Source organism: Cloeon dipterum, chromosome 1, assembly GCF_949628265.1.
Source record: "Cloeon dipterum chromosome 1, ieCloDipt1.1, whole genome shotgun sequence".
Lineage (NCBI taxonomy): Eukaryota > Metazoa > Arthropoda > Insecta > Ephemeroptera > Baetidae > Cloeon > Cloeon dipterum.
In genome coordinates this window covers 34,991,121-35,013,867 of record NC_088786.1, presented here as the reverse complement: position 1 = coordinate 35,013,867, position 22,747 = coordinate 34,991,121, and the positions used below count along the sequence as shown (strand labels likewise).

At 41.1% G+C, this 22,747-nt stretch overlaps 2 protein-coding genes and 1 long non-coding RNA gene across 5 annotated transcripts; 2 read left to right on the top strand and 1 right to left on the bottom strand.

Annotated features, from left to right (window-relative positions):
- Positions 1-1,210: 1,210 nt before the first annotated feature.
- Positions 1,211-2,481, top strand: LOC135948296 (uncharacterized). Its single transcript, XM_065497510.1, has 3 exons — positions 1,211-1,584; positions 1,651-1,950; positions 1,999-2,481. Exons 1-3 carry the CDS (start codon positions 1,261-1,263, stop codon positions 2,479-2,481), a joined length of 1,107 nt encoding a protein of 368 aa, XP_065353582.1. The 5' UTR covers positions 1,211-1,260.
- Positions 2,482-3,786: 1,305 nt separating this feature from the next.
- LOC135934176 (uncharacterized) lies at positions 3,787-5,992 on the bottom strand. Of its 3 annotated transcripts, none has more exons than XR_010574082.1 (6): positions 5,576-5,992; positions 5,377-5,513; positions 5,195-5,327; positions 4,831-5,145; positions 4,106-4,781; positions 3,787-4,046 (listed from the first exon to the last, which is right to left on the bottom strand). It is a non-coding gene; the product is annotated as an uncharacterized LOC135934176 (long non-coding RNA). The 3 variants fall into 3 exon arrangements; XR_010574083.1 differs by having other exon boundaries at positions 4,106-5,145; positions 5,576-5,677; positions 5,771-5,992; XR_010574081.1 differs by having other exon boundaries at positions 4,106-5,145.
- Positions 5,993-18,917: 12,925 nt separating this feature from the next.
- LOC135934113 (uncharacterized) lies at positions 18,918-20,071 on the top strand. Its single transcript, XM_065475647.1, has 3 exons — positions 18,918-19,056; positions 19,146-19,457; positions 19,515-20,071. The coding sequence occupies exons 1-3, from the start codon at positions 19,013-19,015 to the stop codon at positions 19,897-19,899; spliced, it is 741 nt and encodes a 246-aa protein (XP_065331719.1). The 5' UTR covers positions 18,918-19,012; the 3' UTR covers positions 19,900-20,071.
- The last annotated feature ends 2,676 nt before the right edge of the window (positions 20,072-22,747 follow it).

Sequence of the window (22,747 nt, the reverse complement as noted above, 5' to 3'; positions counted from 1 at the left end):
ATTATTTTTTTATCAAATAGGCTTCAACAATGGGAAGAAAGATGTGGGCTCAAATTTGAAATTGAAAAAGACTCACACATCTGTGGAGACCACTTCAACCCCGCAGATTTTCATGCAGTAGTCGATGTACCAAAGCCGGCAAAAAGGCCCAAATTATCTGAATTTGCCGTACCAAGCCAAAATTTGACAAAAGGTTAATTTCCAAGACTGTTTAGTAAAATTAAAAAACAAAATGATAAGAATCACGAAAATATATTCATTTCATCTTTTACAAATACAATTGATATATAACGTTTAAAAATGAATAGAATTGAATTTCTATCAACACTTTTGAATTAAAAATGAATATTAATATCTACGGACAGTTGCTGATGGAAATAAAATTTGATTGTAGTGACAGGGAAGAAAGCCACAACCACCAGAAGAGGTGTGAAGTCGAGTGCCTCGGAAAAAGTGCCGGAAACAAGGGAATCAAATCCAGGCACAATAGTAGAAATATCCCCCTCCGCATCAGGAGTTGTTCCATCAAGTACAGACCAATCTCCTTCAGAGAAATCAAATGCAACGCTGACCATGAGTAGAAGAGAGAAGAGAGCTTCAAAAAGGAAACAAATTCTTCTTCCCATGGAAGTGTCACCTGCAAAATCTGTAGAAGAAGTTTTATTTATTCCAAGTCCGTCCAAAGTCAGCACTCCAAAGAGAAAACAGCCAGATGACGTGGATTGTTCTCCACCTTCACCCAAAAGTTTTTCCCCTCCAGCATCGCCAGCACCTGACTGTAGTGAAGATGAGATTTGTGACAATCAAGACCCTGAATACATGCCAGATAAATCCGCATTAAATGAATCGACTCTACAGTCCTCTCTTGACAATGATCCTGATGAATTCGACGCTCGTATGAATGGCATCAAACACGTGCTTGTAGACGTTTGCAAATTGGATCAACTTTTCACAAATTGTTCAACATGTGGATCAATGAATGAAGTTGAACGAGTGCGCACTGGAGCTTGTGTATCATATAAAACAACTTGTACCAAAAATTCAAAGCACGAGTTAGTTTGGAACTCGTCGTCAAAGACAAAGAACAAAATGCCAATTGTCAATTTGCTGCTGAGTGCTGCAATATTTTGCACAGGCCTCGGGTTCACGGCCTCCAAGAAGATTGCTGATAGCATTGGTCTTGCCTTTATGGGTAAGACCACATTTTACAACCATGTCAGCACATTTATCGCACCAGTATTGAGGCATTCATGGATCAAAATGAGACAGGAGATTTATGAAGAGTTGAAAAAAGAAGAAGATCTAGTATTTTCTGGCGATGCTAGGTTCGATTCTCCTGGGTTTAGTGCCAAATATTCCCTTTACTCCATCATGTCAAACAAAGACAGCAAAATTGTTGACTTTGTCCTTTTTCAAAAAGGGTTCGAAGATGGTGAGATGGAGTCCAAATCTTTCAACCACACGTTCAAGAGAGTTGTAGAAGAAATTGGGTCCAAGAAAATCAAGACATTTTGCTCTGACAGAAATAGGTCTGTAGCAAAACTGATGAGGGAGCAGTTCAAAGGGATTGAACATTCTTTCGATGTAAGTTTACAAACCCGATTTAGCGGCAAAATTAATGTCATAGAGCACCTCCAAAACTAATCACAGGTCTGGCACTTGGCGAAGTCTCTTAGGAAGAGTTTAAGTAAAACTGCAAAAACCCATAAATGTTTGGAGCCATGGCTTGATTCCATCATTAAGCACCTTTGGTACTGCAGTAGTACCTGTGGGGGAAGCGCTGATGTGCTGCTGGAGAAGTGGGACTCACTCAATCATCATCTCCGAGGAGAACATGAATGGCAAAAAGAGGGGAAAGCATTGTCTTGTGAGCACCCAAATTACGATCATGAACGCCAGCAAAACACGGATTGGGTCACTGATGATGACGCGCTTTTGGCTCTAAGAAAAGTAATAAATACAAAATTTTATTGTCTTATCTATAATATCTCATTTTAGGTAACACACAAACCATCATTTTTGCGAGACCTGACACACTGCAGGTTCTACGTTCACACTGGACAACTTGAGTCCTTCCACAACGAAATTTTGGTCTATGCCCCTAAGAGACTCCATTATATGTTCGAAAACATGCAACTGAGAATGATACTTGCCATCCTGGATCACAACAATAACGTTGGAAGGGCAGTAACTGGGAGTCACACAAGATATTCTAAATCACGAAAAGCCTTTTCCCTGGAAAATACCTATGAAACAAAAGATCATACCTGGAGGTATGACCTAATTCATGACATCCTTCAGTATGCAGGACACCCCGATGAATTCCTAGGAAGTGAGGAAGAGCAACTAAAACTCCTTTCACCCCCATACAGCATTCCAAAATCGACTGTAAGTGTTCCAAAACCAGGGCTAGAGGAACTACAGAGTAATCAAAATCTAAGAAGATTGGCTGCTGAGAGACAGCTTGCAATGAATCTATAGTGTAAGGGAGGATATTTCAATTATACCAATAAACTTGTTAAAATTGTACAATATAATTGATTTAATCAAAACCCAAACACATTAGACAGTCCTTGTTATAAACTTCAAATCAATAACTATACAGAGAATATAACTACATAAAATCACAAATGGTACAATTAAATCCTACCCCAAGAGATGCCGGCGCAGGCCAAGCATGTCCTCCGCTTTTCGACGATTTCTGTTGGATCTCTTTTTATGTGGCAAAAGACACAGGTATCAGAAATTCCTCAAACACTCATTGCTCATTCAAACGCACACCTGAAAAATTAGACAAGTACATGATAACTGAAACGCTGCTTTGCTCAACTCCATCCTACCTCTAGTAACTGGTGGCGAAGCATGTCATCCACTTTTCGACACTTTCTGTTGATCTCTTTTCATGTGGCAAAAGGCACTGGCATCAGAAATTCCACAAACACTCTCTGCTCCTTCACTCACCCCTGAAAAATTAGAACAGTACATGATAACTGAAACCCTGCCTTGCTCAACTCCTTCCTTCTTCTAGTAACTGGTGGCGAAGCATGTCATCCACTTTTCGACACTTTCTGTTGATCTCTTTTCATGTGGCAAAAGGCACTGGCATCAGAAATTCCACAAACACTCTCTGCTCCTTCACTCACCCCTGAAAAATTAGAACAGTACATGATAACTGAAACCCTGCCTTGCTCAACTCCTTTCTTCTAGTAACTGGTGGCGAAGCATGTCATCCACTTTTCGACACTTTCTGTTGATCTCTTTTCATGTGGCAAAAGGCACTGGCATCAGAAATTCCACAAACACTCTCTGCTCCTTCACTCACCCCTGAAAAATTAGAACAGTACATGATAACTGAAACCCTGCCTTGCTCAACTCCTTCCTTCTTCTAGTAACTGGTGGCGAAGCATGTCATCCACTTTTCGACACTTTCTGTTGATCTCTTTTCATGTGGCAAAAGGCACTGGCATCAGAAATTCCACAAACACTCTCTGCTCCTTCACTCACCCCTGAAAAATTAGAACAGTACATGATAACTGAAACCCTGCCTTGCTCAACTCCTTCCTTCTTCTAGTAACTGGTGGCGAAGCATGTCATCCACTTTTCGACACTTTCTGTTGATCTCTTTTCATGTGGCAAAAGGCACTGGCATCAGAAATTCCACAAACACTCTCTGCTCCTTCACTCACCCCTGAAAAATTAGAACAGTACATGATAACTGAAACCCTGCCTTGCTCAACTCCTTTCTTCTAGTAACTGGTGGCGAAGCATGTCATCCACTTTTCGACACTTTCTGTTGATCTCTTTTCATGTGGCAAAAGGCACTGGCATCAAAAATTCCACAAACACTCTCTGCTCCTTCACTCACCCCTGAAAAATTAGAACAGTACATGATAACTGAAACCCTGCCTTGCTCAACTCCTTTCTTCTAGTAACTGGTGGCGAAGCATGTCATCCACTTTTCGACACTTTCTGTTGATCTCTTTTCATGTGGCAAAAGGCACTGGCATCAGAAATTCCACAAACACTCTCTGCTCCTTCACTCACCCCTGAGACATTAGACCAGTACATGATAACTGAAACCCTGCTTTGCTCAACTCCATCCTACCTCTAGTAACTGGTGGCCACAGCAGGCGAAGCATGTCATCCACTTTTCGACACTTTCTGTTGATCTCTTTTCATGTGGCAAAAGGCACTGGCATCAGAAATTCCACAAACACTCTCTGCTCCTTCACTCACCCCTGAAAAATTAGAACAGTACATGATAACTGAAACCCTGCCTTGCTCAACTCCTTCCTTCTTCTAGTAACTGGTGGCGAAGCATGTCATCCACTTTTCGACACTTTCTGTTGATCTCTTTTCATGTGGCAAAAGGCACTGGCATCAGAAATTCCACAAACACTCTCTGCTCCTTCACTCACCCCTGAAAAATTAGAACAGTACATGATAACTGAAACCCTGCCTTGCTCAACTCCTTCCTTCTTCTAGTAACTGGTGGCGAAGCATGTCATCCACTTTTCGACACTTTCTGTTGATCTCTTTTCATGTGGCAAAAGGCACTGGCATCAGAAATTCCACAAACACTCTCTGCTCCTTCACTCACCCCTGAAAAATTAGAACAGTACATGATAACTGAAACCCTGCCTTGCTCAACTCCTTTCTTCTAGTAACTGGTGGCGAAGCATGTCATCCACTTTTCGACACTTTCTGTTGATCTCTTTTCATGTGGCAAAAGGCACTGGCATCAGAAATTCCACAAACACTCTCTGCTCCTTCACTCACCCCTGAAAAATTAGAACAGTACATGATAACTGAAACCCTGCCTTGCTCAACTCCTTCCTTCTTCTAGTAACTGGTGGCGAAGCATGTCATCCACTTTTCGACACTTTCTGTTGATCTCTTTTCATGTGGCAAAAGGCACTGGCATCAGAAATTCCACAAACACTCTCTGCTCCTTCACTCACCCCTGAAAAATTAGAACAGTACATGATAACTGAAACCCTGCCTTGCTCAACTCCTTCCTTCTTCTAGTAACTGGTGGCGAAGCATGTCATCCACTTTTCGACACTTTCTGTTGATCTCTTTTCATGTGGCAAAAGGCACTGGCATCAGAAATTCCACAAACACTCTCTGCTCCTTCACTCACCCCTGAAAAATTAGAACAGTACATGATAACTGAAAACCTGCCTTGCTCAACTCCTTCCTTCTTCTAGTAACTGGTGGCGAAGCATGTCATCCACTTTTCGACACTTTCTGTTGATCTCTTTTCATGTGGCAAAAGGCACTGGCATCAGAAATTCCACAAACACTCTCTGCTCCTTCACTCACCCCTGAAAAATTAGAACAGTACATGATAACTGAAACCTTGCCTTGCTCAACTCCTTTCTTCTTCTTGTAACTGGTGGCGAAGCATGTCATCCGCTTTTCTACGGTTTTTTTTGATCTGTGTTTCATGCGGCACACTCAACTGGCAGCAGAAATTTGCCAAATATGCTCTGCGTCTCTTTCACACACGTCTTAGAAATGAGAAAAGTCAATAAACACATTCATTCTCTGCTTTGGTCTAGTCTAAATTTACCTTTTCAGAAAATTTGGCGAGGACCAAGCTTCGCCATTCGCCAGCGTATTATAATATAACACATAATGCTTCGTATGCCAGCATTCCTTTTGTTTTTACCGTCTGTTGAACACGAGATAAATTAATTATCTTGTAATTAATAGGAAAGATGAACGTTCTATCACGATTTATAACTTCGAACGATGGTTTGCGTACATAGTAGCACTGTTGCGGTTAGTTCCATGTGTTGTCATGCACGGCGGCCATATTTCTGTCACGTGACCACGCTAACGGCGCGCTACACTCAAAAAGGTGCCAGCATGAAAATGCTAACTTTGCACCACTTCCGATTATATTTTCGACTTTTTTCAGAGTACTCTTCTTATTAAAATTTAAGAAGCTTTCTTTTGATACCAGAGTATAGGCCTCACGGGCCAATTGCTTTAAGCCAAGATTTGACCGACATGACAAATAAATGTATTTATTTGAGGTTTTAATATACCGCACACAAGAGCAAACTTTCAAATGTTAATTTCCATATCGCTCTGGATTATATTTAAAGTGGAATGATACTGGGCAACAATTGAAAATTATTTAAATTGTTGAATGCCTTAAACAATTGACCGATAAACAATTAGTTCAACAATTTGCAATAATAAAAAAATGACCTTCCTACAGTAAAAATTCAAATTTTGCCAATTTTCTCCAACATTTACAGTGCTCAAACATATTTCCTTGGCATATTCCGATTCCTCTCGTCGAGATCTGTCCAACGGTGTATGCCACTTATTGGGCAAACTCTTGGTTTTGAAATTAAATCGGATTTCAAGTAAGGAGACAGCCATTACTATTTGAAAAGCACGCTAACTTTCCAGCCAATTTTCTAAAAAAATTACAGCGCTTGCTAGGTCAATTAAGGCTTTAACTGAATCCTAAGGGGTGAGTTTATGCATTGGTAACAAGCATTTTCCAGGCTTTTCCAGTATCATTCCTCTTTAAAAAAAACATTCTCACCAGTAAACAGTGTCCATCTTTAATAATTAGCAATTCATTGCTAACACACAACTGTTTTGTTTAATTCTATAACTGACATTATTATTTTTGTAGAACGCTGAAAAAACCCATCAACTATACCAGTCACCACAAAACGATTTATTTATTTATTTTGTATGAAATATGAGACCTGTAAGAAGTACAGTTTAGACGACTGGAAATTTTTAAGTATGTTTTAGTGATGTAATTCACAGCTGCGTAATTTTAAAATGGTTCTTGCTGGAGAATCCATTGCGTCAGATCTTTTCTGAGGCATAGCATCTCTGAAGCGCTAATTCTGATATATGGTTGGCCTCATTGATGCACGATCTACATAATACGCCGCATCTCATCGGATGAATAAATCTTCCAGATGGGCTGGCACGTCTCTCTCTCTCTTTCTTGTTGTGTACAATATTGCCTGTTCATTTAATTTAAAATCCATTCAACATGAATTAATGCCCAATTGTGCGCCGAGATTTATGCGTCAACAAATACAAAGCCATAAGTCATATCCACGTATAATCTGCCCAGCGGGGCGCGGGCTCCATTCATTATATTTATCTTAAGCCGCGACGGTATTTATTGCCCACAGAGCCCCGCTCTTTTCCGAATTGAACCCTTGCTTGCTTGCAGCCGGGCAAGATAAATATATCGATATGGCCGAGCAGAAAAAGAGACATGACTGGTTTGCGGTGTGCTGATTGTGATTCTACATAAAATATAATACGTCCGCGTGCAGCCTATATATGTGGCAGCGAGAGCGCGGAGAAATAAAGAAGAAACTCGTCTGTCCGTTTGTGCCAGCCAGCCAGCAAACCAGCCAGCGAGTTCTGTTGTTATTATTCTGATTTCCAGCACCGGCTCCGCGGGAGGTTGCATATGTCTCGTGTCAGCTACTGTATTATCACCGAGATTTATGGCGAATTTATTTATTTGCCAGCGAGCACACACGGCATGATCGTGCCTTTATTTATTTATTTATTTATATTTACTCTCTCCGACTTTTTGCATACATTTGTAAGCCAATGAGACACGGACTGTTTATTGCGATTTGTAATTTTAAGAGCTGATTGCTCAACAACAACAGCTCGGACGTATAAATTTTCCAGAACGATCAGCCAGTTCTTTGTGGTTACAAATTGTGCTGAGCTTCCTCCGCAACAAGCTTTGAAAAAAAATCCCAGTGGTTCGAATAAAATAAAGGAGCGATTATGCATTTTCTATATAAAAATTTGTATTCGGTTTTGAATTTAGCTGACATTAAAAAATCAGCAGCGAAGTGACTCGAATGTATGCAATGTGCCGCGCAGCTGTTATGCTGTAGGTTGCTTTTATATTTAATTTCGTCGGCGATAGCAAGTGCTTGAATTAATCTTTTTATGCCATTACGTCAATAATAGGATTTCTAGACCGTACAAAAATCACAACGATATCCAATTTTGTATTTATATTTTTTAATTCGCATGGCTGATTTTTAGGAATTTTATTTTTCTCGTTGTGATCCACCAGACTGTGGCTTATTAGGGTGCTTCGAAATAAACAAGAATATCTGGGCGAAATACTTCTCGTTGATTTACTTGAAAACCTGGCATTGTGTAACGATTTCAACGCTACATAACTTTATTTTTTTTTCTAAAGAACAAACAAAAATGCAGCCTGAAATTGATTTATGTCTTGAAAAAAAAATTTAAAGACGAATTTCGCGGTGTTCAAGCGTTGTATGGATTCCAACAGAGCAACTTCCGCGGGTTGATTTTGTTCTTTGACGCCGTGACAATGGGAAACCAAAATACCTTGTAAAGCGGGTCCATAAATTGTGCGCATTCACTGACTCTCTCGGCGGCACATAATAAGGGTGACACCCTATTGAGAAGCAGAAGGCAGCAGCGTTTTGCAGTGCACGCAGCAGCTTCTGCGCCATATGTATCTCAAATACATGCCGCAATAAATCGCGGGGAGGAAGAAGCACAAAAGAGAGTTTGCATCTCGCTCATTATTTTTGTGTCAATGGGTGTTAAATGGGGCCTGACTCGGGACATAAATTCTTATTTATCTCGCTCATTCAGGTGCGAGAGCGAATTGGACGCTCGCACACACACACACTAACACACACGGGCGAGCGAACACAATTATTTATTGTATTTATGGTGACGTGCAACATTATTGTCTAGACAGCAGCAGCGCAGCCAACACAATGGGCTATTCCTCAAGCGGCATTATCAAGATGCATTGATAGCAGCCAGAGTGTATTCCTCCGCGCCTATATTACCACTTTCACACACCGAATATATGTGTAGCCGCGCGGCTTATTATAATATACACTCACACACTCTTACACTCACGAGTCACCGCGGCGCTGAATTTGTTCGCATGTTGGGTGTTTTATGGTTATGCTCAAACATGATATCGTCGAATGGTTTCTGGTAAAAAATACATTATGCATGCAAAAAGGCGGCAATGTTTTTCACTTATCAAAACTCTCAAATCGCTTTTGGAAAGGCATAGTATATTTCATCCAAGTTAAGAGTTTTTACAATTCCTAAATTGAAACGTAAAAATATAGAGTTAATATATTAAAATAGTAATACTTTTGATTTTAAAACCAGCAAAAACACTCACGAAAGACTAATTTTCATTCAAAAGCCACACATGTTTGTAATAAACCTATTTTTAGCTACACCAGCTGTTATGATATAATATTACCTTTTCAAATAGATAGTGCATTGAACCACATTTTATCACAGACGAAAACGGCCTTTGCCAACAATTTGCAGCGTATGTGTAAAGGAAAAATGATAATAGCTGCTAATGCCGCACGGAAAACTACAATAACCCAGCGGAGCATCTGCCTTTGGAGCGGCTCTGGCAGGCATCAAGCTAGTTTTGTCATGCAAATTCAAAATCCCCCGAGTCTCATATAGTAAAATGCAGAGATAACGCAGATATAATCGCGCGCGGTGCTTATCAAAATTGTGTGTTGTTACACTGGTGCGGCTCTCATTGACTCTGATTGTGAGCGCGCATCAACAGAGGCTGAGAGAACAAAGCGGAGAAAGACAAGCACGACAAAACCGAGTTACTTCCACTTGAAAAAATCCGATGCACGCTCTGCAGCTATAGCGAGCAGCGCAGTCTGCACGTCTGGCACGGCTTTTATGTGCCCGCAATGAATTATGGGACGAAATTATCGCGCTCTAGAGCAGCAGCTGCTGCTTACGTGGGCATAACAATTGAAGTGTCAACCCTGGCGCGCAACAAAGGTACTACTCATCACCCCTCTGGCGGGGTGACAGTGATACATTGTGTTGTGGCCTCGCTCCATTCACTCGCCTAACCTTTCACTAAATTATTACTCGCGCGCGCTGTGACACTTTTGATACTAATTTATTATTTCTCCCTGTGACAAATGCGCCGGGTCCGGCCTAGAAAAATCAATTTCCGCCGGCCTAGCACGTTAAACACACGCACCGATTCGACTCGCTCGCTGGCGTCGTGGAAATCGAGCTGGAATTTATGTTCGAGTGCGTTTTCCTTCGCGTGATGCGTGCGTTGGAAATAATCAGGCCCATCGACGTGCCCCGTGGCTCCAGTATTTTATTGGTACATCCAAGATGCATGCTATCATCAAAACGATGCATGCCAATCCGCCTCAGGCACGCCAACTTCTGACTATTCGGAAACGTTTAGGAGCCTGCAGGCGATTCGCAATCAGAAATGAGAAGTTTTCAGTTCTCAGAACTTGTGAGCCAAGGTTAAAGAGAACAAAAGATGTTATTGGTGACGTTTAAATTACTGTAATTAATTTCGAATTAGTAGATATATTAAAAAAATACCTGAGGCTGATTTTGGGTTTTCGCGACAAGAATATCTAATGTCTTACAGTATTGCTTAACAAGGAAATGAATTTATTGGGCAGCACCGTATGACCTTGCAGTGTAGAAAAATCAGCCCCTCACCCTTGAGCAGTGTTTCGAAAATTAGTTGAAATATCATCGCGCTTATGAAAGATAAGAAAGGTTTTGCAATGGCTTCTTTCTTTTTATAGTTCTAGCTTGAAATAAGTAGTTATTAGCTGCCTTGCTCAGGGTGGCTTTCTATATGGACTAACCACGCCCTCAATCAATGCGGGGTCCATGGATTTCGTTTCATTTTCTCCCTCATTGGCTAACTATTCACTACAATAACACAAACTTCCATAATTCTTTGCCTTTATGTTTTGTGTTTACACCCATACAAAAATCCCCAGGGCAGAGGAAACTCATCCCACATTCCTTGTATCCTCTTACCAAAATTCTCATTTATAATGATCAGTGTCAAGCTTCCGTTCATTTCTTACAGATTTTAGCTATTGGCTAGACTTTCTTCTTTCGAATAGACAAAGAAACATCCATTTCCTGTCATTTAGCTTTGACATGCGTTGAAAAACATTTTATCTCAATGACAAAAAAAAGAACTTTGCTAGGAATTGGAACTAGGTCCTTTTGTGGTTGCACCTGTTATACCTACGTTGTCTTCCCCCCCCCCCCCCCCCGTGCGCCTCACTGACAATGGAACCGTTGGCAGGGAAGAAAACTATAGAAGTTATCCGCTTTGCTCGTCGTTCTGGGCGTTGTCCTAGATTTATGGAACTTGCCACTAATTTGGCTAGAGATCCCATTGGTGGAACGTTTTACACCAATAGGGTGCATGGTCTTTATAATATCTTTTACCCTGATTGGTCACTTTATAAAAGTGAACCTTTCTCCAATAGTCATGCATATTGCACTCCACGCCCTGGCAATGAGGGATTGCACGGTATTTTCTCCCTTTTCCCTGATTTGCCAGTTATTCACTACAATAACATAAACTTCCAATATTCTTTGGGTTTACTCCCCAGGGCAACTTATCCCAGGTATACACTCCTCCTATCTTTTTACAAAAATTCTCATTTATAATAGTGAGTGTCAAGCTTCCTTTCGTTTCTTTTTGAAAAAAAAACACTTTTCTTCTGCTTGAATCTTATTGTTAGCTGAAACCTCCCATCATAAAGGGCTGGAGCAATTACGCGCCATATGCTGGTTTTCGCACCTTTCAAGCTGCTTTAGGGACAAATTTCTTGCGTTTCAATAAAAGACTTCGGTGCGGGGAGGCGAAAATATTGCCACATATTTCCTCCTCTGCGGCCAGTCGGGTCACTTGTTCCATGCTATCAGCTCGGCGGTGTTATTGAGACTCGGTTTGCTCATATATAGCCCACGGGAAGTGCTGAGTCCCAGCCAGTACAGCTTTGGCCCTAGATTTCAGTGCAGATGAAATTTCCCGTTAACCAGTATTAATCGCCAACGTTGACTTTTGAATTAACATATGGTTACACTTTGTGATAACGTGAAGTCATTGGTATGGCTGACCCCTGAATGAAGCGTCTGACAACCTGGGAGACGAACTTGTTTAACGGTTTGCTGTCCTGAAAGACAATTTATGAGAGGTTAAGAAAATTGATCCCGTCTTCGATAATGCATTTAATTTTATTTTTTCAAAAATTGCAATTACAATATAGTTGATTAGTAGATATTGTGTTGCTTACTATTTAAACTATAAATTTTGTGTCGCAACAAAACGTTGAAGTAGAAGTTACTAAGAAGCAAGCATTACTCAAACTCCTCGCTCTTCGCTTGGTGAGACGGATTTTCTCTCTTCTTACAATTAATGGCGTGTTGGTTTGTGCTCCTTGAGAGTTAGCAGTGACGCGAATTTCATAAGGAACACATGTGACCAAGGATTAAGGCGCCCGCTCGTTAAATTTATCTGCGTAAAACATTTTCGTATCATCAAGGCGCTCATTAATCAGCGTCCAAATTTCCTTTGCGCAAAGAAGAATGAAACTCGCACGTCACACAGGGCGATGATTAATTATGGCACCGACGCGCGGCTCAGACACGCACACACACACGCTGTACAAATTTTTACTATCATCAGGCATCAGCAGAAAGCGCATTTGACATATTATTTATGGAGAATTATTAATTTTTCACCTTCATCAACAACAAATACATGGCGGCCGACGGCGAAAATGCATTCATTTGATAAGTAGTGGTAGCGCAGCAGCTGCAAACATGATGCAGCACTCTTCGCATGATGCCTATAGGTAATAATCAACATGTAAAAAGGCCGCGGCGGTGGAGCACACACACACACACACACGTACGAGAAAATCCACTACGTCATTATTAGGAAGCTTTTGGAGTGAAGAGTCACGGTACTTTATTATGATACATAATAAATCATTTCTCGCCGCGCGGGGCCGCCATGGCCCGGCCTCGTACACGACGTATTGTGGGTGCTTAATGAGATGGAAAACATTATTCTTTAGTGCCGCTGTCAAAAAAGAATTCAATTTCACATTGTGTGCTCTTTCTCAGAATGGGATATCTGCTGCTATTATCATCGGATGCATGCATGCGCTACTGTGCGCTCGCTGTGCGCGCGGCAATAAATATTGTGTCGACGTGCGGAGAGAGAGTGTTTTGTGCCATCCTGCACCACTGGCCGCGACCATAGCTGCTTATTCATTCGTGAGCATATCCATAAAAAGACAACATTTACGACCGGACAACTAGCACTGCAATTCCAAAATGCATTGTGTTGATCCGTTTTCCGCCGCGACACTTATGAATTATGGCCCTGGTATTTGATTGCTCAGAAAATCGTTATGGTTAAAAGGTAAGCATCTGCTTGCTGCTGCTGGACGGTCGCTAGAGCTTTTGCGTCGTAAAGTCAAAATAAATTTAACAACATTTTGGGGAAATGCATGTGCAATGAGATTTACAAGCGTGGGAAAGCTGACAAATCATAATACAATCGTGACTCTGCATGCTGGGAACATGAAAATACCCAAAAATAAATTTACCCTTGCAAAAGATTGCCGGTATAATTTTCTAGGTGTTGCAATTGGTACAAGTATGACGTAAAACACTCCTGCATTATTATTATTGAATGCATTTATATTTTTTTTATTAAATTTCAGCATGCGATAAAATTGGTTGCCACCGCGCAGAATCAAGATAGCGTCTGATAATGTGGGAAACAAAAAGCTCTCTTTGGATTCCCATATGAGTGTCAAAGAGTTTCTTGTTACGATCCAAAATACACAATTATTAGTACACGTAATGCAAATTATATCACAATATTGACCAAAAATTTTCATGTGACCGTTTTTTTCGCACCATGCTTCACCGGACACCATATTTGCGCGACGCACGACTCTGGTCCCCACTGTTAAATTTAATTTTCGCGTATTATAATTTTGAAAATAACATTCCGGTTTTTGTCGTTCACGTGTAGTAAGTCCGATTAAGAATCCTAACTCCAAAAAAACAAAAAAGTCCATACTACAAAATTGATCTCCTGCACAACCTATTTTCGAAATGTTCACTTCTCTCCAATTATTTTAAAATCATTTAACTTTTGGTTCAGAAAATCTTTTTTGTTTCCTTTCATTGTTTATGAAATTAAATTCAGTCGGTAAATTAAATCATTGTATCAACAAAAAAAAACACTCAACCATTCAACTTTCATTTCAAAGAGACAGACGGCAAAAACTTCGCAACAGTTAAATGACAAAAAGAGAGTTTAAGTTTCTGTGGCATGTCTTTCCTTAACATACATCAACTTGTGAAAAAGCACACACGTCCATCATTGTATATATATGATGGCTACGAAATCTCGTTTAACTTGATGTCTGAAGCCGCACATCAACAGCAGTTCAGAGTGAGCAGTTGTTGCTGTTACTTGATTGCGTAATGATTTAATGGCATTGGAAATGATTCCCGTCACACACGTTTATTATTTTCCATCAGGCTGCTGTCGAGTGCAGCAGTAAAGAACTTAAGACCGATTTCCAGTCATTTTGCCGTCAGCCGTCGGTAGAATTCCTCAATTTTGCCCGTCAGGTTCGGTTCACATTAAAATGCCGAAGAGCAAAGAAAATGCTGCGAACGTGGAATGAAATATGCACACACCTGTTGTGTGTGTGCCAGTAAGAGATATTAATAAGTTGTTCCAGTAGCAGTCGCAAGCAGCTTTTTAATCTTTAAGTGGAGCAACTCGCCGCTGCAATGTCATTTGTATGACAGCCGCGAACGTCGTAATATTAAATAAATACCTCTCACGCAACACTCGGAATTGGAGTACGTTTGACTTGACGCTAATTGTGAATACAGTTCCGACTGCTGATAATTTGAACTGGCTTCGTGTCTAAATTTAAAGCCTCTTGTCGCACATAAACGCGAACAAAGAGCAATTATGGAAAAGGTGTGTGAATAGTGAGGCTAATTATAATTGAATTAATTGCAACACAAAGTGTATGGGAATAATTTAATTTCTTATGAAGCAAATAGCAAACAAACTTTGAATTTGTGCGTGGAGAACCAATATCTCTATTATCGCTTTAATCAATTTTATTTTTATTAACCTTCAAACCTTTAGTCGTCAGTTTAATAAATATAAATCATGAGGCAATGAGCCAACAAAGTTGCAAAAGTTGCAGTTTTCTCGTTCCTCTCACAGCTTCGTGCAATTAAGCGAGCAGAATTTTCCTCCACGAGAGAGAACAGGATTTTCAAATCGACTCATTATCAAAATTGCAGTTGGTAAATTAAATTATCTCGGCAGCAATTTAATTTGCTGAATGTACGGAGAGGCTGGTGCAGCGCAATAAATAAGCGATAAGTGTCCAGAGCAAATACATAAATAAATTGCCTAGCCATCGGGCTGAGCCCATCTTGCCGATCACTTGCTTGCTTTGCTTTTTCTCCGGCAGCGCGAGTGTATATAATTGGAATTCCAAGAGCGGCGAAATTTATGGCAGCCCAAGAATCGCAACATAAATCGTGCGCTTGATACGCTGGCCTGGGCTGGCCGGCACCAATAATTAAGTCTTTTACAGATGAGCACGGCCATCAATTAAAACAACTGTTGCCCACCTTGGCTGCTCGTCGTGCCGCTTTCGAAACAGAAACACACACACTCGGCGAGAAAGAGAGAAGATAAGCTGCAAGGCTGGCAGCGAAAGGTATCGCAGGCCACATCTGCTTATTAATAAAATCGCGTGGCAATTTATAATTCCGGTGCAGATTTATGGCTTCATGTTCCAGGCCTGAATTATCACTTCCAATAAAAATGTTTGTTAATACGCAAAAAGCTAGAGCGCGCGCGGGAGTGAGGGGAAAATGACGGTGTTTTTCATTAGTGGCACGAAACTTCAAAGTGAATGATTAATCTCTCCGCCCTGTGCCGTTCTTCCCCGTTATTAATAAACGCCAGGTATCTATTGATTAATCACGCCGCGCAATCCACAGGTATGTAATCAGTGTGTTTCACATTTGAATTTGAAATCACAAAACAACTAGCTGCAAATCAATCATCCGTGTATGTGTGCTTCGTGATTGATTGCTGCGAAACATGTTGGGCTCCTTCTTAAAGTGCTGAACTGCCACTTCACTGAATGTTTAATTACTGAATTGAACACTGTTATTAAAAGCAAAAACAGGTTGTATGTTTAAACCAGTTGTATATAGATAGCAGAAAGAATTTGTTCCGTATGGCAATAGCAGTAATTTGTGATATGTATAATTACCAAAAACAAAAAAATACTACTTCCTTGTTAAGATTCAAGTTAATAAAAAATGTATATTTTTCAAAGACCTAGTAAAATTGACTCCACTGCTTCCATTCAAGCAGATGCGACTATTGTTCGGTGTGTCCAAAAATCTAGTGGCTACACATTCTTCTATTGAATGGACAAAGAAACGGTCATCCCTCTGTTATTCAGCTTGACAAGCGTTGGGAAAACGCTTTATCTCCTTGACAAAAAAAAAACTTTGCTAGGAACTTGGAACTAGGTCCTTTTGTGGTTGCACCTGTTATATACCTGCGTTGCCCATTGTGGGGTCTTCTCACTGACAATGGAACCGCTGACAAGCAAGAAAACAAGAAGTTAAACCGTGGGATTTTTTTAGATTTATGGAACATGCCATGCTCATAATTTTGCTAGACATCCGATTGGTAATATTTTACATTCAATGGAGTGCTGAACCCAGTGGTCTTTAAATCTTTTACCCTGATTGGTCACTTTACAGAGCGAACCTTTCTCCAATGGACATGCTTAGTGCACTTCAGTCCCTACAAAACAACCATATTTTTCCAACTTTAGAAATAATGGTCATATCAGCAGTTCTTTACCTTAAAATGGTTGCACACAAATTGAGGGCAAAGGTGGATTCTGGATCATCGTATCTATATTTCTGTTATAGAGATGTCAAAATACTGAAAATACGAACGTATGAATACGCTTTGTCTGCTTACTAAGAATTTAGCTGAGGATGAAACCACAATTTAAAAAACAACCTGAGCGGAGATTAGATCATACCATTTTTATATTGGTTTCTTAGTCAAATTTTTGCAAAATTCTGAAATTGTGACTAAAAAGAATGTAGAATCACCCTTAATAAAGTGAAAGCTCCTTATGAAAATATAATTAAATGTTTTCAACCGTCGCAATTCAGTAAAGCCACCATAAATAAGTTGGGGAATTTAAATAGGAAAAAGATACACGGTACTAAAAGCCATTACCATAAATCACAAACACTCATCTCGTTTTTTACATCCAAATAAGTTCTAAAATTCCAAGCCTGCCATCAAAAACGGGTTGCGGGACCATCATATAAACTGCCGTAAAAATGCGTGAAATAAAGTCGGCTCCGTCAAATTTCCACTCTTAAAATCATTTTGCTGTGACCGTTTGATGAAAAATTCAGAGAATCTCCGCGTGGTGGGCATTAAATTAGTCAGTAAGCAGGCATGGAATAGCTCATAGGAAGTTTATGGGAACATACCAAAGCGCAGTGCATTATTCGGCTTGTACTTAGTTAATTGCGCAATTAAGTTGGCCTCCATCGTCGTCGAGTTACGTCTTGATCAAAGCTTGCGGCAGTGCCATTAAATTAATTCGTCGGTCGACGCCGAGAGGCCGAAATGCCCAGTGTAGCATTATAGCAGCGGCAGCAGCCAGTTGGCCGGCGAACGGTTGATGGGCCATAATGTATAACTAACTGGCAGTTGAGACGCGTCACCGCTGACATTATGGGATATCAAGATGGCAAAGCTGAGTGCCGCCTTTGACACAGTTAAAATACACACGCATAAAATGAATAATAGTGCAGGAGGTCCTGCGCGCGGCTCATTATTATCATTATTGCATCTTGTTATGTGTCTGTGGGAGGGCTCATTCAGCATCGCACACTCACACGCAGCTATAGCTCTGATGATAATTTACAAGAGCGGAAACCATCCCTCATCCATCTTGACACACGGCTCATCAATCTTGCATGTAATATGCAACACATCATCGTCATTGTTAATACACTCGCTCTCTGGCTCACTCGCACTCGCCTTTTATGTTCCATAACAAACCGCTTCCTTTTGGAATTCATCATTTTCGCGGTGGTGGTCGTGAGATGGGCACCCTGCCGTCAATTTCACGCCACTGTGGAAATTCTTAATACGCAGCACCTTTGCGCGGCCAATTAAAATTAATTGAGCTCGACCAAAGTGGTTTTGGCGTGTTCGTCGCGTTTTTATTGCGTTTTCCTGTCTACTATCGCAAAAGTTGTCACTCACATTTTAATTGCAACTGTGCTATCTTGATGTCATTTATTTCTCTACTGCTATAATTTTGCGCCATAAACCATTTCGACGAAGTTAAAATTAGATGTTTTATTGCTATGCTCCAATGGCACAAAAGTGAGTCATTTCACAAAAAGAACCCCAGTGCAGTTGACGTTTTAAAGAGCCAAATTCTGTGAAAAGGTTCAATTATCTTACTTCCTCTAAGATAAAATTACGTGTCCTTTACTGATAGTGCGCGAGGCGGTGCCTTTTTTAATTACATGTTCTGCTCCTGATAAATATTTTTTGTCAAAGCACTGCAATTGGGAACAAATTAAAATTTAATATATACACGCTTTGCATCAAAGCGTCATTTTTTGCGACGAGTCACGTGCACGACAATGAGTGAGTCCTGTTTTAAAATAGCTCAGCTTGTGGTGGCTGATGATTCACTAAATTCACCACTTGGAAATGTTGCCAACCTAGAAATAATCACGCAATATTTTAATTAACTCAAGCTCCGCTGGGAATTCGTGTGTGGAAACCGTTTTATAATATTTTGCATAGAATTTATTAATCACAGTTTAGTCCCCCAATTTTATTTGAAATCTGCAAATTGCTGTGATGGATTTTGATGTGTATCAGGCTGGTAAGCTTTGATGCTCTCCTTCAGACAGTTTTGAGACGCGTTTCTTCTTTCGGTCCTGTCCTGCTTCCTACAACAGAGAATGGTTGCAGACTTAATTTTACTGCGATTTATTTGAGCGTGAAGTGTATAAAATGTGTTCAACTTTGTGGGAGAAGGCTGAGAAAGCACTGGAAAGGTAAAGAGTATGCCACTTTTAATATTTAAATTTTAATTAACAATTATGCTAATTTTTTATTAAATAAAAATATTAATTCGTGATTACAGCATTCCAAATCCAAAAGACCAACTCTTTTCTTTTGCTGAAAAGGTGACCACTATTGATGAGAAGATTTCCGAATACCTGGTTCCACAGGTGGAGGAGGTGTCAGACGCAGCAAGGAGTTTCTTTCAGAGGATTAGGGCGACGGAAGACGAAAAGTGGGCGGAGGAAGCTGAAGAGAAAGTGAATTTGACTGCAAAAGCCGTGTCTGAGCTGAACAGCTGCACTCAGAAAGTCAAAGAACTGCTGGACACCTTTAAGTCAAAGACAAACATGAATTGGACCAGACCACAAACAAGCTCAACCTGGCGAACAAAGTATGGGACTTTGTTTAATTGAGCAATTCATTTGACAAGAGTTTATTTAATTTTCAGGTACACGAAGACAGACAATCCTCCTCCAGACCAAAGCGAACCCAAAGAAGCGTGGTACGATTGGCTGACCAGGCGGCTGACCCACATCCTGGAGTTCCTGAAAGAGGAGATCATGCCGCCGATGATGGTGTACACGGCCCTTCCAGCCAGTTTGGTCGTGATCGTGGTCACCCTGTGTCCCCCGCTGGCCCACGCCGCCCCCGGGGTCATGGGCGCCTTCTGTGCGGCAGTGTTGAGCGTTTTCTCCCTGAACAAAGTGCTTCCGGCTCTGATTGAGATGCTGAAAAACGCGCAAAGCGGCGGAGGCAGCTCCGTCAGCAGGTCCAGCATCGACAGGATCAAAGACTTCATGTCTTCATTACAGCAAGACGGAGACGGTAATTGAAACTCTCTCATTTAATTAGAGGCAGCGCGCGCAAAAGTGACTTACAAAGTGAAAATGCCGCATTCAAGGAGTCGCTTTTTGTGTCTCTCTGTGTAAGCGAGTTTCTCAGGCCGGAATATTTTATGCTCGAGTATAAATAAAGAAAAAAGGATCCCGCCATTCCTGGGATGAAGGCTATTGTTCTCATTACAACCTGTGCCATTCGCGAGTCCATAAATTGTGCATTTTTTGCGCGCTTCCACGTCCGACACGGGAATTCAGTGTTGCTGCTTTCGTTCCACGCCGCCCCGCCGGCCGAAATCGGCCTTCTTTGTCTTCGGCGGCGTAATTTATTGCCCAAATCGTGACGGACCGCTTCCCTTTTTAATTTGTGACAGCTCAAGATTAATTAATCAGCCGTGCAACAGTCTTCAGTGGGCTCTGCTTTTGCGGCCTTTTTATGACAACAATGCGATGCGTCTCTCTTCTGGGAATGCGGTCGTGACAGGTAAAGGAGCTTCTGTGGACCGATGATGCCTTTTGATACGCGCACCGTTTAATATTCTCTGCGCAACAGTAGTAGTCGATCCTCTCAGACGTCGCCGCCGCCGCCGCCGCCACAACTTTTCGGGTAAAAAACGCCTCGCCGAATAAATATTCACGCACAGATGCCCAAAGTCGGGCTAAGAAGAGCACGAGAAGTCGCTCGAATTTCATCCAGTGAAAAGAGGAAACCGAAATTTCGCCTTGCTGATCATAAACAAAGGATTTATTTTTTGCGCTTCTAACAGGCGACTTGAGAAATGAGCTCAGATTATAAAACTGGTACCAGAATATCCTTATTTTCTAAAAGAGCCTTTTTAAACATTTTGAAATATAATAGGGTTGCATGTAGCATTCTCAGAATAATTTTACAATATAGACAAAAGCATTCATGTCTATAAAGCAGCGTTTTAAAAGGCTTCTGAATTAACCCGCGGAGTTCTTCGACACCCTTCTGCTATAGACAATCAAAATTTGAATGAAGCCTTTGGTGACACATACGACATATTTTTATGACACGTTCTCGTCACAGTTTCCATTATTTAATATGTGTATATTATAGAAAAATGCTTTCCCCCCATAGCGCTGAGAGTAAAGCTGCATTTTTAGAAAATATATTTGACGCAATTCGATTAAAAAATTTTGTTGCTTCTCTTCATACAAAAATATAGTTATTGATTGAGGATCTGTTATATTCTATCTGTTACACTTATAGTTGTTTTTACATCATGCAAAACACTGTCGTCAACCCGCCACTTTTGGGCTGGTGAGTTATTGCCTTAGCTCTTTAATTAATGCTTCCTGTTGTCCTTTGCTAATGATAGCTGCGCACGATTTAATGAGCCGGCTTGGCTGATGGTGTTGATACCGATGACGGAGGTGGAGCATCACGGAATTTTCCCGTCGCTCGATCTTTCACCCGCCCGCGCCATTTATAATAAGTGACGTGAGCCAGAGTGATTAGAGAAATACATCACACTTGATTGGCGTGTGTGACACTACCGGTGATGAATGGGGCTCTGTGTATATGCCCTAGGCCACGGTAAACCACACCGCAGACGCATGCACACGTCACCAAATAAGAGAGCTCAGACACAATTTTTATACGGCCATATCCATCGAGTCGTCGTCGTCGATACCGCACAGCCACGTTGACACGATTGTGTGCTCTTGCTCGAGGAGAAAATCAATACCCCAACATGATCAGTCGGTAAACATTTGCACTTTTTATGTCTGCTTGACTAGATGTGTATTTATTTTACCTCTGATAAGTGGCAGGTGTTGATTTATGGCTATGCTGCGTGAAGTAAAATAAAATTATTTTAAGCTCGGAAGAATTATTTGAATGTTTCAACTTAAAAGTTTGAGGATGGTAAATTACTCTGTGCCGGTGAGAATCCCTGCTGACGAGCGCATGCACCATGATTTCCGTGATTGTGTTTTTTTTGTGTCTGAGCAGACATCTCGAGGAAATCACGTTCGCGTCCACACAAAAGAACACGCTGAAGTGCAAAAGTTGCAAATTTCTTCTCTGCGCGCTGCGCTCTCGACGGAGCCGCGTATAATAATAGAAGGAACTGCATCATCTAGACTACTTTTCCTTGTCTCTCACCTTTCTTTCCTGCTTTCTCATCTGAAGCTGTCTGTGCCGAGAGTGTGTCTGTGTCGAGCAGCAAAAGTGACACTTTGCAGCAGTAGCAGCAACAACACATATACAGCACAGAGAGCAGGTACAAAACAAGAAAGAAAGAAAGAAACAAACGCGCGAGGCGCGCTGCTATCATCATCATCTTCTCTTCTTTGTGCTGTAATAACAAGGAGACACACACACACACCGGCCTAATAACAATAATGCAATGCTGTTTCTCATTACGCCTCCATTGTTAGTTGCTTACCTCGCAGTCGTCAAGCGCGCCAAGTTTTTCCGTTCCGGGCCGCCTTTGCATTTTAATGCAAATCGCACTAAAAGATAATGACACCGCCGTAAAACGGCGGCGGCGGTGGCGGCGGTGGCGGGCACACCTCTTATTCTGCATTGTTTCCTGCGCGCCGCGAATTATTGCACTTGCGGCGCGACTTTCTTTCCAGCAATAACAATTTGTACCGAGAATTACGCAAAACAACCATTGCGCGTTCTCAAACTTGCCGTTTGTTTATCGCCGCGAAAAGAGGCAGACTTGTGAATAAATGTCTGATGTGCATTGCGGAGATAAAATGAGAAAACACACACCCAGCAACTTTCTTGGGAGGGCCGCAACACCTGGGATGTTAAAGAAAATGAAACTCGAGTTCCAAATCCTCAATTGTCTTTATTTCACTAATTTTA